We start from the raw sequence: 18,419 nt of genomic DNA on the forward strand, positions 1-18,419 counted from the left end.
CTTAATGGACTTTCCATACCAACATGGCGCCATATTGCGTACACTATGGACTACTTTATTTCCATCAGACAACATAATGATGTAATTCATCCTATTCGGTAACTGCTGGATTATTCCGTAAATTACCATAATGTTGAGAGTTTGGAATTATATCCATTTGCACACATGAACATAGAAATTAAACCGCTTGTTAAATCCAAGTGAAAGGCAAAGTTGTTGTTGTCATTCTTTTCCTTTGCTTGATCCGACATTGTAAATATCAAAAGCAGACAACATATGTATGTACATCTTTAGTCGTGCACACACCCCTTTGCTGAAAATGGACCAAGAACTGAAAATAGATCTTGAGCATGTCCATCTATTATACTGAAAACTTCCGTTAAACATGAAGTGGCACAGATGATGACGGTGTTAGGGCCACTCTACTCAGAGTCAAGTTAGAAGTTATAAATCAATGAATGAATTGACTAAGTTCCTTGCACTTTTTATCACATTAAAGGTTTCCATTATTGAAATTGTTAGGGGGGTACAAACAAACAGGTTGGTATAGTCAGACTTTACATCCGAATCTAACAACCTTGGTCAATTTTATTTGTGATTTTGGAAAGAAATTAAAAAAATTGAGTTTATTTCAATTTTCAAAGACATTTAAAAACCTCAGGGTATTCTGCTCGATTTTCCCAAACTTTCAAGGCTTTGAAAATGCTACCTCATTTTTCCTAAGCTCTCAAAAACCTTCAAAGACCGTACGAACCCTGATAAGGTGCATACTCGTAAAGATCATTCCCATTTCACACGTCAGCATGGGTTTGGGTCTCTGCTGCTTAGCCAACATGGGTACATGAGAAAGCTTGCTAGTACATGTAGCTTCCCATGGATGAGTGGTTTTTCCAGGAATTTTCCTGGGTGCTTCCTCCACCAAATATACTGACCACCATATGTAGCCTAACATGTGCTGAAAAATGGCATTAAACCCACAAAAACAACCTAAAGCCAAGTGGCACTACATCTACGGGAGTCATGACATCACAAGGATGTCAATATATTCAGCAAAATATCCTGGATTTTATAGCTGTACTTATAGGTTACTGCATGACCTGTGGTAGTGCAGTATCCATCTGAGAAAATGAGTTCAAATTTTCTCATACAAACGCAGTAACCTTTCTATTATATACTCATTTTCTTATTCTACCTAAGACTTACCGGTAATTACAAAAAGTTGCACTACACGAAACAAAGTAACCGAATTTTATGCTGTATTCCAACATAAAAACACAACTGTAGGTTCGTCAATACACAAAAACAACATTAATGCATACATAGCACAGCAATGGCAATCTTTGAACACAGCAACAGCAATCTTTAAAAAAGAATTGTAATTTTAAGTCTACTTCAGATTGAAATTTAGAGTCATATTGTGAATGAATGTGCATGGAGTTTGGTTCTATGTTGATCCAACTCATTTTTGCTTTTCTGATTATGAAGGACTGGATTAATGGGTCAATTCAGGGCAGAAAAGAGAACGAATTTCAGCTGAAAATGAAGGATACTTGAAATTCCAGTACAATTTCGGTGAGTATCAGGTTTTGCTGGACATGTCAGTTGGATCTGAAGAACTAAGCAAGTACATTGTGAGAAAATTCAGGATGCATAAATCTAAGTATATGTATTACAAATCTTATTACCAGCTAAAGAAGACTTATGTTTATTGCCTGTCACTTGCATTTCGCTGTTTGGAGGGCCTCCAGTTTCGACTTTTGTTATACAGTATGTCCTCTATCATGAGCCTAACACTGTATCAAAATAGTTACCAGAGGAAAACTGAAAAGCAGTTATTGTGTGACACTCCATTTACCCAGCTGATAATACTTTTTCGTCATCTTGGAGGTTCCGAAGCTGTTAGTTTCTTACCAAAGCCTTCAGTTGCATTTTTTTCTCGAATCTAGTACTTTGACAGACTTGCAAAACCAAGATATGAATATTCTCCTAAATAACTGTTCAATGATCTGAACAATACTTTCAATTACTGCGTCTCTCATTTTTCTTGCTGACATTGCGAATATCACATTCATTCATTTGCTTGTTTGAAAGTTCGTCCACATTGTATAGTTTATCATCTCCACTTTCAAATGGAGAAATCAGCTGTTTTAGTTCATTTAAAAATGTAATCAACCAAAACCTCAAGAGTCTACTACATGAGTGTACATGGTTTGTTTACAAAGTAGTTCATAATACACTATATTATCTTTATGCACACAGTCGTGCAATATGAAGGTGTTCAGTATCATAAAATACTGCACAATTTTGACAATTCAAAGTTAACAGAGACAAACCTCTTTATTGACTGTGTAATTAATACAACACAATATTTTCAGTACTATGATGCAAAAAAGACGGCTTGGTAGATCCATGTAATATGGTGGTATGTAATATTTTCAGCACTATGATGCAAATAAAGATGGCTTGGTAGATCCATGTATTATGGTGGCATGTAATATTTTCTTCCTCTGCATGACTATAGATATCACAAGAATTGTCTTCCCTGCTCTGCCATGACATAATAAACAAAGCATAAGGTATGTCGCTGTGACCTCTTTTTGCTCATGGTGACAGTATCCATCAGGTTTCTTCATTGTGCATACAAAAGTATCAGATAAACTGAGCTTAAAAAAACAACGCTGTTGAAAAAATATGTACGCATCTGCCTCTTCTTCACACATAAGACAAAAACTGCAAAGAGTAATCTATCCTGACAAAACACTGTTAATATTTTTATCCTTTTTCCAACCAGAAAACTAACCTGACAAAATGCTGTTAATGTTAAACCTTTTTCCAAACAGAAATCGAACCTGACAAAAGGCTGTTCATGTTACCCCTATTATGTAAATCATCATGATTAACCTTTTAATGTGTATATGTATGGGCTCACATTCCCAATGCCTATTTTATTTACATAATTTTCAATCATGTTACTTCAGTGATATGACCATTTTCAATCAAATACCAAGGAATTCCACTATAATGTTAAAGTTGGGGTCCATAACTGTTGACTGCATTATGTACCAACCAAGGTGTAGTGAGAATGAAAATTAAATGAATATGTGTATGTGTGTGCCTGTGTGTTAACAAGTCATCCTGCAAAATCATTTGAGTATTTTTGCCACAACGACATTGACCTTTGACCCTAAATCAGTGGGCCTCTTCCATACCCTAAGTTATCCTGCAAAATCTAATGATTTTTTATATATAGCCATAATGACATTGACATTTGCTCCTAAAATCAATATGCCTCATCCATTTCTTAAGTACAAGATACCACAAACTGTCATCAAGGTCTGTGGCCAAGAACTCGAATAGAGTTTTTCAAGAGAAACCACTTTCTTCTTTCAATCACAAAGTGACCTTGATCTTTGACCTTTTCACTCCAAGTGGACAGGCACCTTCTTTACTCCATGTGCAAGCCATCCAAAGTGTTTGATCCAGGTATGTTGTTGTTATTGTTACAGAGTTTAACAACATTTTTCAGCATGTGATAGGCTATATACGACAGCCAGTAGAAATGGTGTAGGAAGAACCCCTGGAAACCCTGGAAAGAACCAACAACCCATGTGAAACTACTGGGATCCAGGTATGTGATGTGGAACTAATGTTATTAAGCATTTTTCTTTTGGCCAGTAGCTTCTTGTGAGTCAGTGGTTCTTCCCGGGTTCTTCCTCCACCGTTAATACTGGCCGCCATGCATAGCCTATCGTGTGCTGAAAAATGGTGTTAAACCCTACAACAACAACAACATTTTTCTTTTGTCAGTCACAGTGATCTTGATGCTGGACCATGAAACTGAAAGGGTTCTTTATTATCCAAAGTGAAACTATCCAAAAGGTTTGATAACTGTACATACCAGAGAATTTTAGTTATTATGTAAGCTATTTTTGGTCTTTTGGCCACAGTGGCCTTGACATTTGACCCCAGAATTGATAGGATTCTTTCTTAACTCATGTGCAAGCTTTCCACAAAGTTTGTTATCTGAAGGTGGTGTACAACATGAGTTATTATGTAGAAAGCATATCTGTCTTCAGTCAGTGACCTTTGTAAGCCCCGATTAAAAGGATTATTCTTAAACCCAAGTAAAAGCCATCTAGAGAATTTAGAAGTTGTAGGTGGAAGACAGCTCAAGTTATGAAACTTGCTAATTGATGGACAGAAATTATAACATAATAAATTCAGCCTTATCGAGGTGTATACAATTGGAAGTTTTGACGCAACAGTGTTATATAGGCCACTGATTGTAGCTCGACATCCATCGTACAAAACTGTACATCTACTATTTCAGAATGCTTTGCAAAATTTGGTCAAAATCTGTTCATTGATGTTACAAAGCTACAAATTATAGTACTTATAAATCACAAACTTTGAAGAAGATACATTTAATAGTGTCTGGAATATTGGAATTGTATTATGCATTGTATGTATCTATGATAAGTAAAGAGGAATTTGAATATAAATGCTTATCACTCACAGCAAGTAGACCATGACATGTAAAATATCACTCACTTTAAGTAGGTCATGACATGTAATGTATCACTCACAGCAAGTAGGTCATGACTGTAATGTATCACTCACACCAAGTAGGTCATGACTGTAATGTATCAGTCAATGCAAGTAGGTCATGACATGTAATGTATCACTCACAGCAAGTAGGTCATGGCTGTAATGTATCAGTCAATGCAAGTAGGTCATGACATGTAATGTATCACTCACAGCAAGCAGATCATGACTGTAATGTATCAGTCAATGCAAGTAGGTCATGACATGTAGTATATCACTCACAGCAAGTAGGTCATGACATGTAATACATAACTCACAGCAAGCAGATCATGACTGTAATGTATCAGTCAATGCAAGTAGGTCATGACATGTAGTATATCACTCACAGCAAGTAGGTCATGACATGTAATACATCACTCACAGCAAGCAGATCATGACTGTAATGTATCAGTCAATGCAAGTAGGTCATGACATGTAGTATATCACTCACAGCAAGTAGGTCATGACATGTAATACATCACTCACAGCAAGCAGATCATGACTGTAATGTATCAGTCAATGCAAGTAGGTCATGACATGTAGTATATCACTCACAGCAAGTAGGTCATGACATGTAATACATCACTCACAGCAAGCAGATCATGACTGTAATGTATCAGTCAATGTAAGTAGGTCATGACATGTAATACATCACTCACAGCAAGCAGATCATGACTGGAATGTATCAGTCAATGCAACTAGGAAATGATATGTAGTATATCACTCACAGCAAGTAGGTCATCACATGTAATACATCACTCACAGCAAGTAGATCATGACTGTAATGTATCAGTCAATGCAAGTAGGTCATGACATGTAGTATATCACTCACAGCAAGTAGGTCATGACATGTAATACATCACTCACAGCAAGCAGATCATGACTGGAATGTATCAGTCAATGCAAGTAGGTCATGACATGTAATACATCACTCACAGCAAGCAGATCATGACTGGAATGTATCAGTCAATGCAAGTAGGTCATAACATGTAATACATCACTCACAGCAAGCATATCATGACATGTAATACATAACTCACAGCAAGCAGATCATGACTGTAATGTATCAGTCAATGCAAGTAGGTCATGACATGTAGTATATCACTCACAGCAAGTAGGTCATGACATGTAATACATCACTCACAGCAAGCAGATCATGACTGGAATGTATCAGTCAATGCAAGTAGGTCATGACATGTAATACATCACTCACAGCAAGCAGATCATGACTGGAATGTATCAGTCAATGCAAGTAGGTCATAACATGTAATACATCACTCACAGCAAGCATATCATGACATGTAATACATAACTCACAGCAAGCAGATCATGTCTAATGTATCAGTCAATGCAAGTAGGTCATGACATGTAATACATCACTCACAGCAAGCAGACCATGACTAATGTATCAGTCAATGCAAGTAGGTCATGACATGTAATACATCACTCACAGCAAGCAGATCATGACTGGAATGTATCAGTCAATGCAAGTAGGTCATAACATGTAATACATCACTCACAGCAAGCAGATCATGACTGTAATGTATCAGTCAATGCAAGTAGGTCATAACATGTAATACATCACTCACAGCAAGCAGATCATAACTGTAATGTATCAGTCAATGCAAGTAGGTCATGACATGTAATATATCACTCACAGCAAGCAGATCATAACTGTAATGTATCAGTCAATGTAAGTAGGTCATGACATGTAATACATCACTCACAGCAAGTAGGTCATGACTGTAATGTATCAGTCAATTTAAGTAGGTCATAACATGGAATACATCACTCACAGCAAGCAGATCATGACTGTATCAGTCAATGCAAGTAGGTCATGACATGTAATACATCACTCACAGCAAGCAGATCATGACTGTAATGTATCAGTCAATGCAAGTAGGTCATGACATGTAGTATATCACTCACAGCAAGCAGATCATGACTGTAATACATCACTCACAGCAAGCAGATCATGACTGTATCAGTCAATGCAAGCAGGTCATAACATGTAATACATCACTCACAGCAAGCAGATCATGACTGGAATGTATCAGTCAATGCAAGTAGGTCATGACATGTAATATATCACTCACAGCATGCAGATCATGACTGTAATGTATCAGTCAATGCAAGTAGGTCATGACATGTAGTATATCACTCACAGCAAGCAGATCATGACTGTAATACATCACTCACAGCAAGCAGGTCATGACTGTATCAGTCAATGCAAGTAGGTCATAACATGTAATACATCACTCACAGCAAGCAGATCATGACTGTAATGTATCAGTCAATGTAAGTAGGTCATGACATGTAATACATCACTCACAGCAAGCAGATCATGACTGGAATTATCAGTCAATGCAAGTAGGTCATGACATGTACTATATCACTCACAGCAAGCAGATCATGACTGTAATGTATCAGTCAATGTAAGTAGGTCATGACATGTAATACATCACTCACAGCAAGTAGGTCATGACTGTAATGTATCAGTCAATTTAAGTAGGCCATAACATGTAATACATCACTCACAGCAAACAGATCATGACTGTATCAGTCAATGCAAGTAGGTCATGACTGTAATACATCACTCACAGCAAGTAGATCATGACTGTATCAGTCAATGCAAGTAGGTCATAACATGTAATACATCACTCACAGCAAGCAGATCATGACTGTAATGTATCAGTCAATGTAAGTAGGTCATGACATGTAATACATCACTCACAGCAAGCAGATCATGACTGGAATGTATCAGTCAATGCAAGTAGGTCATGACATGTAATATATCACTCACAGCAAGCAGATCATAACTGTAATGTATCAGTCAATGTAAGTAGGTCATGACATGTAATACATCACTCACAGCAAGTAGGTCATGACTGTAATGTATCAGTCAATTTAAGTAGGTCATAACATGTAATACATCACTCACAGCAAGCAGATCATGACTGTATCAGTCAATGCAAGTAGGTCATGACATGTAATACATCACTCACAGCAAGCAGATCATGACTGTATCAGTCAATGTAAGTAGGTCATGACATGTAATACATCACTCACAGCAAGTAGGTCATGACTGTAATGTATCAGTCAATTTAAGTAGGTCATAACATGTAATACATCACTCACAGCAAGCAGATCATGACTGTATCAGTCAATGCAAGTAGGTCATGACATGTAATACATCACTCACAGCAAGCAGATCATAACTGGAATGTATCAGTCAATGCAAGTAGGTCATGACATGTAATATATCACTCACAGCATGCAGATCATGACTGTAATGTATCAGTCAATGCAAGTAAGTCATGACATGTAGTATATCACTCACAGCAAGCAGATCATGACTGTAATACATCACTCACAGCAAGCAGGTCATGACTGTATCAGTCAATGCAAGTAGGTCATAACATGTAATACATCACTCACAGCAAGCAGATCATGACTGTAATGTATCAGTCAATGTAAGTAGGTCATGACATGTAATACATCACTCACAGCAAGCAGATCATGACTGGAATTATCAGTCAATGCAAGTAGGTCATGACATGTACTATATCACTCACAGCAAGCAGATCATGACTGTAATGTATCAGTCAATGTAAGTAGGTCATGACATGTAATACATCACTCACAGCAAGTAGGTCATGACTGTAATGTATCAGTCAATTTAAGTAGGCCATAACATGTAATACATCACTCACAGCAAGCAGATCATGACTGTATCAGTCAATGCAAGTAGGTCATGACTGTAATACATCACTCACAGCAAGTAGATCATGACTGTATCAGTCAATGCAAGTAGGTCATAACATGTAATACATCACTCACAGCAAGCAGATCATGACTGTAATGTATCAGTCAATGTAAGTAGGTCATGACATGTAATACATCACTCACAGCAAGCAGATAATGACTGGAATGTATCAGTCAATGCAAGTAGGTCATGACATGTAATATATCACTCACAGCAAGCAGATCATAACTGTAATGTATCAGTCAATGTAAGTAGGTCATGACATGTAATACATCACTCACAGCAAGTAGGTCATGACTGTAATGTATCAGTCAATTTAAGTAGGTCATAACATGTAATACATCACTCACAGCAAGCAGATCATGACTGTATCAGTCAATGCAAGTAGGTCATGACATGTAATACATCACTCACAGCAAGCAGATCATAACTGGAATGTATCAGTCAATTTAAGTAGGTCATGACATGTAATACATCACTCACAGCAAGCAGATCATGACTGGAATGTATCAGTCAATTTAAGTAGGTCATAACATGTAATACATCATCACAGCAAGCAGATCATGACATGTAATACATCACTCACAGCAAGCAGATCATGACTGGAATGTATCAGTCAATGTAAGTAGGTCATGACATGTAATACATCACTCACAGCAAGCAGATCATGACTGGAATGTATCAGTCAATTTAAGTAGGTCATGACATGTAATACATCACTCACAGCAAGTAGGTCATGACTGTAATGTATCAGTCAATTTAAGTAGGCCATAACATGTAATACATCACTCACAGCAAACAGATCATGACTGTATCAGTCAATGCAAGTAGGTCATGACTGTAATACATCACTCACAGCAAGTAGATCATGACTGTATCAGTCAATGCAAGTAGGTCATAACATGTAATACATCACTCACAGCAAGCAGATCATGACTGTAATGTATCAGTCAATGTAAGTAGGTCATGACATGTAATACATCACTCACAGCAAGCAGATCATGACTGGAATGTATCAGTCAATGCAAGTAGGTCATGACATGTAATATATCACTCACAGCAAGCAGATCATAACTGTAATGTATCAGTCAATGTAAGTAGGTCATGACATGTAATACATCACTCACAGCAAGTAGGTCATGACTGTAATGTATCAGTCAATTTAAGTAGGTCATAACATGTAATACATCACTCACAGCAAGCAGATCATGACTGTATCAGTCAATGCAAGTAGGTCATGACATGTAATACATCACTCACAGCAAGCAGATCATGACTGTATCAGTCAATGTAAGTAGGTCATGACATGTAATACATCACTCACAGCAAGTAGGTCATGACTGTAATGTATCAGTCAATTTAAGTAGGTCATAACATGTAATACATCACTCACAGCAAGCAGATCATGACTGTATCAGTCAATGCAAGTAGGTCATGACATGTAATACATCACTCACAGCAAGCAGATCATAACTGGAATGTATCAGTCAATGCAAGTAGGTCATGACATGTAATATATCACTCACAGCATGCAGATCATGACTGTAATGTATCAGTCAATGCAAGTAAGTCATGACATGTAGTATATCACTCACAGCAAGCAGATCATGACTGTAATACATCACTCACAGCAAGCAGGTCATGACTGTATCAGTCAATGCAAGTAGGTCATAACATGTAATACATCACTCACAGCAAGCAGATCATGACTGTAATGTATCAGTCAATGTAAGTAGGTCATGACATGTAATACATCACTCACAGCAAGCAGATCATGACTGGAATTATCAGTCAATGCAAGTAGGTCATGACATGTACTATATCACTCACAGCAAGCAGATCATGACTGTAATGTATCAGTCAATGTAAGTAGGTCATGACATGTAATACATCACTCACAGCAAGTAGGTCATGACTGTAATGTATCAGTCAATTTAAGTAGGCCATAACATGTAATACATCACTCACAGCAAGCAGATCATGACTGTATCAGTCAATGCAAGTAGGTCATGACTGTAATACATCACTCACAGCAAGTAGATCATGACTGTATCAGTCAATGCAAGTAGGTCATAACATGTAATACATCACTCACAGCAAGCAGATCATGACTGTAATGTATCAGTCAATGTAAGTAGGTCATGACATGTAATACATCACTCACAGCAAGCAGATCATGACTGGAATGTATCAGTCAATGCAAGTAGGTCATGACATGTAATATATCACTCACAGCAAGCAGATCATAACTGTAATGTATCAGTCAATGTAAGTAGGTCATGACATGTAATACATCACTCACAGCAAGTAGGTCATGACTGTAATGTATCAGTCAATTTAAGTAGGTCATAACATGTAATACATCACTCACAGCAAGCAGATCATGACTGTATCAGTCAATGCAAGTAGGTCATGACATGTAATACATCACTCACAGCAAGCAGATCATAACTGGAATGTATCAGTCAATTTAAGTAGGTCATGACATGTAATACATCACTCACAGCAAGCAGATCATGACTGGAATGTATCAGTCAATTTAAGTAGGTCATAACATGTAATACATCACTCACAGCAAGCAGATCATGACATGTAATACATCACTCACAGCAAGCAGATCATGACTGGAATGTATCAGTCAATGTAAGTAGGTCATGACATGTAATACATCACTCACAGCAAGCAGATCATGACTGGAATGTATCAGTCAATTTAAGTAGGTCATAACATGTAATACATCACTCACAGCAAGTAGGTCATGACTATAATGTATCAGTCAATGTAAGTAGGTCATGACATGTAATACATCACTCACAGCAAGCAGATCATGACTGGAATGTATCAGTCAATTTAAGTAGGTCATAACATGTAATATATCACTCACAGCAAGCAGATCATGACTGTATCAGTCAATGCAAGCAGATCAGGGTGCTCACAAAATCAGACAGCCCGATGTGGCCCATCTAATTCAAGTTCGGATCCTTCCTGTATTCAAAGCGAGGTGCCCAGCAGGCTTGTTGAAAAAAAATAGTTTGATCGCGCTATGGAATGAGTAAATGTACTTTTGATGCTGCCATTCATGCCATAACACAGCACAATCCAAATCAGAATACCACTGTCCTACATGAAATTGAGATTGGATTTAAATCAAATGCAAGCTTTGCTAAAATGTGAATTTGTACACCCAAACACCCTGACATGGTCACGTTTCAAGAAAACACAATTTTCAGTAATATCACCCAAAAAAAACCCCAAACCCCCCCAAAAAAACAATTTAAAAAACCACGAAAAAAACTTTCTATGCCTGTTACATGTAGTATGTATAAACGGTAATCTGTAATGACTGGAACTGATATAAAAATATCCCTTGGGCAGTTTAAATAACGACAATCAGAGGAAAAGAGGTCAGGTATAAAATCAAAGTTTCACAAAAAACTGGTTGATAATAGCTAGAGAGTTGTGTTGAAGGTTGCAGTGGGTGAACCCATTGTGCTAATTTGCATAGGTAGGATCAGGAAGTAGAACAACCCATTATATGTAAATCAAAGAGATAATAGATGTGTGTAGAAGAACAAAAGTTATTACATATTATTGCCTTGAATGAGAATGTTTAAGCAGCTATGTATTATATTTTTCACAAGTTTGTGAACAGCGGCAAAGTTTCTTTGAAATCGGATATAAATGAGAATATAGAAAGCAAAGCATGATCATTTCAGTTATGGGAATAGTGTTCAAGTGTAATTCATTTTTATTAAATTTATATTTGAATTGTAGATATTGCAACATTGTGTGACAATATTAAAAGAGGGGAAATTTTCGGCTTGTGGAAATTGGAGTCAGGCATACCTGTCAACTTTTTAAAAGCCAAGTAAGGACAATAACAAATAAAATAGTGAAATTTGCACCTAAAATGGGGAGGTTTTACTCAGCATTTTTTAAGTGCCCATTTCAATAAATATTGACCAATATTCCAGGTCCAATAATAGTGAAATTCTCAAAGGATGTGCCAGCAGAAACTTATTTTGGGGGTGTGTGTGGAACATGTTGTGGTCAGCAATGAAATTTTATGGATGTAGGCCAAAACATGTTTAAAGGTGAAATTGGGGGAGGCGACAATTGCCCCCACCCTTGCCCCAATGGGATGTGCCATTTCTCCCTGTGACATGCTTTATTTTCCCCCAGGACAAGCACCCCACTTCATATTCTGGTCAGCTCTGGCTAAACTGCATAACAGCTAAAGGTTAGATTGAAGTACACAAGCATAAGGCAGTGTAACCAATCAACAGTTAATCCTTATAATTCCATTTATTTTCTGATAAGGAGTGCCCTTCGGACATACTTTAAAGAAACTGTATTCTACAGTGTGTTTATAAGCACCAGCAATTGATTGGCAAATAAACGATGCCCTATTTTGTTGTAACTTACAATGCAAAGGTGACAAGTTACCATACATGTGGCAACTGTTTTTCCCACATTTTATATCCCACCCTATCTCCTTAGGTTTACTGGCCAAGTTTGATTGGTGGAAATGGAGCTGTGAGTTTGTTTGCAGAGAAGATTACACAGCCTTCAAAGTGATCATTCATGGGACTGAAACTAACTGGTGACAATTTTTAAAATTTATGTGAATAAAGTTTAATCTTAATATTCTATTTACTAAAGAAAATAAACTTTGTAGTGTGATATTAATTATTTCGTCACAACAGTATTCACAAGGGATAAAATAGAATATGGCATCTGCGGATTGCATAGGATACCTCTACTAATGTATGTTGTTTTCCTTCTGAAAAATGAAATTGACAGACATAATGTAATAATCAGGCATTCTCTGTGAAAAATTGGGAGATATTATGAGATCGGGAGGTAGATGTGGAAATACCCCCAAAATCGTGAGGTTTTTCTCCCATCTTGAGAGTTGACAGATATCAACTGTCCAGGCTTGTGGAATTTCAGTCAGGCCTCGTGAGTTTATTTAAATCACCAGCCTGGGGCCTGTGCATAAAAAAAATTTCTTTGAGTACAGGATCATGACATGTAATATAACACTCACTGCAAATAGGTCAGGCATGTAATATATTAGCCACTGCAAGCAGGTCATGACATGTAATATATATCACTCACTGTAAGAATATCAAGACATTATGTAAACTCTGTAGACAATGACACAGTTTCTATAATTTAATCTCTGACACAAAAGATTTTCTCTGGAGTCGAGGGAGTCATAATGAATTCCTAGGAAGTCAAACACGATTTCTCTGGAGTCGAGGGAGTCATAATGAATTCCTAGGAAGTCAAACACGATTTCTCTCACTGGTCAAAAATTAGTTTGCTTGAAATGTACAACAAGTATTTCATCTACATGAGGGCAAAACATTGTTTTGGCTTGCAACATATGTTAATGGTCAGTGTCACAGAATAAGGCAAGAAAATAATTCGGTTCTGCATTAAATGATGACAATGTATATTTGACTTTATCGAGGTGTACAATGTTAACTACAGTAGCTTGTTTTTATTACCCTGACATATAGTTACTGAATGAGTACATATCTTTGTAGGTCGCTCGTAGCATGATGCCCGTTTTTCTTGACTTGCACTGTACTTTACCCTTGGATCTTGAATGTCTTGTTTTTTTTTTAAATGTAGTATAAATAGTACAGTTTTACTACAAACGGTACATCTTCGCTTGGATCTTGTCATGAGTGTCGGTTTGGAACCACAAAACTACAGCCATAGGGGTAACTGACAACTGTTAAAATAATTTTGATTCCCTTGTATATTTATGATTTTCAGTGTGTTCGTAACATACTTATTTTATTATTATCATAATACTGATAAAGCTTCAATAGCTAAAACAACCAAGTTTAACAGACAATTCACTGTTAGAATTTATTCCTTTTCATGTGTAGGACTCGGAGTAGAAAGTCACACGTAGAGTGTGGGTTTAATGTATTTTTGTTTGTTTGTATAAACCATTATGGACATTGATATAAGGTAATGGACTATAGGCATTTGTTGAGTGGATATGTATATGTATCCATTTCATATACATATATTTGAGTATATTTTTAGTATTTTGTGTGATAGCATATTTCGTATTTTACGCTATTAGTTTCATCTATTTGTAGCTGAAACTGGTGGAGGAGGAAGTGTAGGTGAACCAGACTGAAACTGGTGGAGGAGGAGTTGTAGTTGAACCACACTGGAACTGGTGGGAGGTGGAGTTGCGCCAGACTGGAACTGGTGGGAGGCATTGTTGCACCAAACAAACTGGTGGGGGGTGTTGTTGCGCCAGACAGGAACTGGTGGTAGGTGTTGTTGCGCCAAACTGAAACTGGTGTTAGGTGTTGTTGAGCCAGACTGAAACTGGTGGAGGGTGTAGTTGAGCCAGACCAAACCTGGTGGAGGGTGAAGTTGAGCCAGTATGAATCTGGGAAGTTGATCCAAAGTGGAAATGTGATATTTTGTGTTTTTCTTATTCAAAGTGGGAAGTTGAACCAGAGTGCACCTGGCATGGGTCGCAACTATTGATATTTTGTTTTGTTTCATTTTATATAGCATATCAGCTATATGAACCGTCGTCATCATTATCATTGGTAATTTCAGCACTGTGTCGTCATCATCTCAATCCTCATCATTATCATTAGATATATATATAGATATTTCATTCTATTGTGAATGTGTGTGTAGGGTGTGTGCGAGAGTAGAGTACTGCATAGATTGTTTCATTTATTGTTTTTGTGCCATCATCTTGTCATACAACACACAAGTCTCGTCATTCACACACATTGTGTTTGTGTTATTCATTTAGTCCAAAGCCCACTCGGTTTCAATTCTGTTATAGTCAGTGTGAAATGAAATTTATTGAAGACCTTTGGGTTGTTAACATATACAACTCTATGCCCTTGGTACAACATTGCGTAAACACAAATCCAACTGGTGCTTCACATCAATGTTGAAGGACTGACATGAAGGACTTTCATAATAGAAAAGTTAATCAAAGCATAGAATCAGTGTACATTTAGAAATTAAATTGTTTATCCATTTAGATGACAGTAATTTTACCTCAAAGACCCTCCCCTCAGCTGAGACTTTAAAATCAGTGAGTTCATTCTTCTGACGGAGTGCATTGAGCTTCTTGATGACGGAATCTCCATAGCCATCAGCCTGCACTCCCTGAGCTTCACTCATTGTCTCATGGCAGTTGCTTGGACTACAAAATAAGATTTAGAATCTAAAATTATAAATCCTAGAGCTTCTGAGAGACCAATTTCTTTTAAACGCCAAAAAGAGAGTCCTTGTCTCTCAAAAACACATGTAAAACTGATTTAACAGGACTTACCAATGTTTGAATATTGCAACACTAATAACAGCAAGTCTCTTTACAACTTGTCAAGCCTCATTATACCCAACTCTTAATTATAAGGTGTTGGGGTGAAGATGGGTGATGTGAAGACAAGAGTCACATGAAGGGACTGATGCTCTACTGGCTGAAAAGAAATCCAGAAATTTAAGATGTTCCTTTGTATGATATTCCAATCAGGAGGAGTAGCAATTACAAGATGGCAGTCTCAATGGATATCAGATTGACTACAATTAATTTTGGACCAACTAGACATCAGAAGAAGTATCTGAGTAAACCACATGTTGATATGACCATCCATTCAAAAGGACTAGCAGAAACAAGATTTCTAAGATGACCAATCTGGCAGCGATATTGGATATCATTTAGGACCAAGAAGAGCATGGAATGAATGTGTAAGTTTCACAGCCATTCTCCTAGTATTTGAGAAAGAGTAAAGATAAACTTGTACTTATGAATGGATGGACAAGAGATGAAGGGCAAGAGACCATCCCATAAGCTCTGGATGTCACTGTTATGGTTTAATTGTTATCGATTCACTGGTATGTCATTGTTATTGATTCATTGTTATTTCACTGTTATGGATTCACTGGTGTGTCATTGTTATGGATTCACTGTTACGGATTCATTGTTGTGCAATGAGACTGGTTAATGAGTATAAAAGAACTGAAATTGGTAATGACATTTTCAGTTTTTAAGTTTGCTATATATGTCTGTGCCAATGTTTGTTCTATAAAAATTAAACACATACTTTATATATTTTAAAGATTTTTTCCATAAATTAACATATATTAATTTAAGCTGGTAATGTATTATTAAAGCCTGTAGTTTTGTGCACACCCAGAGTTCCATTTCATAAAGAATACACATAAAGCATTTTCTTCTGTTAACTGACATGTCTCAATATTGCTACAACTTCGATGTCTTGATATTGCTACAACTTCTATGTCTTCATATTGCTACAACCTGGATGTCTTCATATTGCTACAACTTGAATGTCTCAACAATAATACAACTTGGATGTCCTGAATACTGTATTACCACAACTTGGATATCTCAATATTGCTACAATTTGGATGTCTTGATATTGCTACAATTTGGATGTCTTGATATTGCTACAATTTGGATGTCTTGATATTGCTACAACTTGGATGCCTCAACAATAATACAACTTGGATGTCTTAACATTATTACAATTTGGATGTCTCAATATTAATATAATTTAGATGTCTCAATATTGCTACAACTGACATCTCTTGACATTGCTAAAACTGCATAATATACATTACATAACATGACAAAAAACCATAGCTAACAACTAATCTGTTATAGCAGGGTTTACATGTATTGCCAAATTCATACTCACTGAAGTATTCCACATATACATAATCTTTCATAAATAATACTTTACATGGGGGGGGGGAAATTCTACGAGGGAAGAAATTTGATTTTTTTAAATTTTAGCTGCATATATTGGCTATGTGTCAAGGAAATGAAAGCAAAGTAGCATTCCCAAGGACACACCAAGGTACCAACTGTGGCTCAGCTGTCCTTGGTGGGTACAGAACCAGTGACCTTTAATTATGAGTCATTGACCCTGAATTGCAAGTCAGATACTCCACCAACTGAGTTACGGTGGTTATGATTAGGGAATGAGTCATGCTCCACCAACTGAGCTACAGTGGCTATGATTAGGGAATGAATCATGCTCCACCAACTGAGCTATAGTAGATCTGATTAGGGAATGAGTCATGCTGCACCAACTGAGCTACAGTGGCTATGATTTGGGAATGAGTCATGCTACACCAACTGAGCTACAGTGGCTATGATTAGGGAATGAGTCATGCTCCACCAACTGAGCTACAGTGGCTATGGGTAAGCATTTGGGTAGCGAGCTACAAAAAAAAGAACCTTAAACAAAACAAAAAAACATGCAAGCTAATTTCTTTGAATAGTTTTTGCTGTGTTCTTTTGTGTGGTATACCGCTTTGTAGTTTGTTAATGTGGTTGAGTGAATAAAGTGTGATACCACATCATTTTTTCATTTTATTCGTTATCAGATTAATTAGGATCAAACTAAACTTTCGCTGTTAATGACGGGACCATAATTTGCACTGTTAAGTGAAATGCACAAAATCGGATGAATTCTTGTTATAGAAATGCACCTTTCCTCGGCAGAAATTGACTTCATCTTCTCATGGTAATATTTTATGACTGTGTTTACAATGGCCACTGCTTTGATTCTAAAGAACATCTGCTAAGTCAAGTCTTTATTAGGGAATTGCGTAAACAAACACTGACTATTGATAACTGAAACTTGCTAGCCCATCAGACTATTAACATTATGAAAGTTACTAGTCCGACAGGAAATCTGCTAGCCTCAGGCTAGTGGACTATTGATGATTTTGAGCCCTGTGTACATATGAAATCCAGCTAAAGATAGATAATCACTACAATTTATAGCAATGAAAAAACTTACAAAACTTAGACAAAATCATGTACTAGGAGTTATATATATATATATATATATATATATATATATATATATATATATATATATATATATATATATATAATATATATGTAATTGTACACATGAAAGTTTTGGTTAATTTGTAAACAGAAAATTGTGATCTAAAAATTATATTGTGTAAAACTAGGGAGTATGATGAGTTTTCCAAGCCAGTCATAGTTTTTTTCATTCACATA

At 36.7% G+C, this 18,419-nt stretch overlaps 1 protein-coding gene across 2 annotated transcripts in view; it reads right to left on the reverse strand.

Annotated features, from left to right (window-relative positions):
* Positions 1 to 18,419, reverse strand: part of LOC149800507 (kelch-like protein 26) — a 76,368-nt gene that overhangs the window by 7,028 nt on the left and 50,921 nt on the right. For both annotated transcript variants that reach the window (XM_089960134.1, XM_089960135.1), the window contains one exon: positions 15,413 to 15,560. In XM_089960134.1, the coding sequence (XP_089816260.1) occupies positions 15,413 to 15,560 (148 nt within the window). The remainder of the gene's footprint in view (positions 1 to 15,412; positions 15,561 to 18,419) is intronic.

This window comes from Sinohyriopsis cumingii, chromosome 5 (genome assembly GCF_028554795.1).
Source record: "Sinohyriopsis cumingii isolate HCF-2022 chromosome 5, ASM2855479v2, whole genome shotgun sequence".
NCBI lineage: Eukaryota > Metazoa > Mollusca > Bivalvia > Unionida > Unionidae > Sinohyriopsis > Sinohyriopsis cumingii.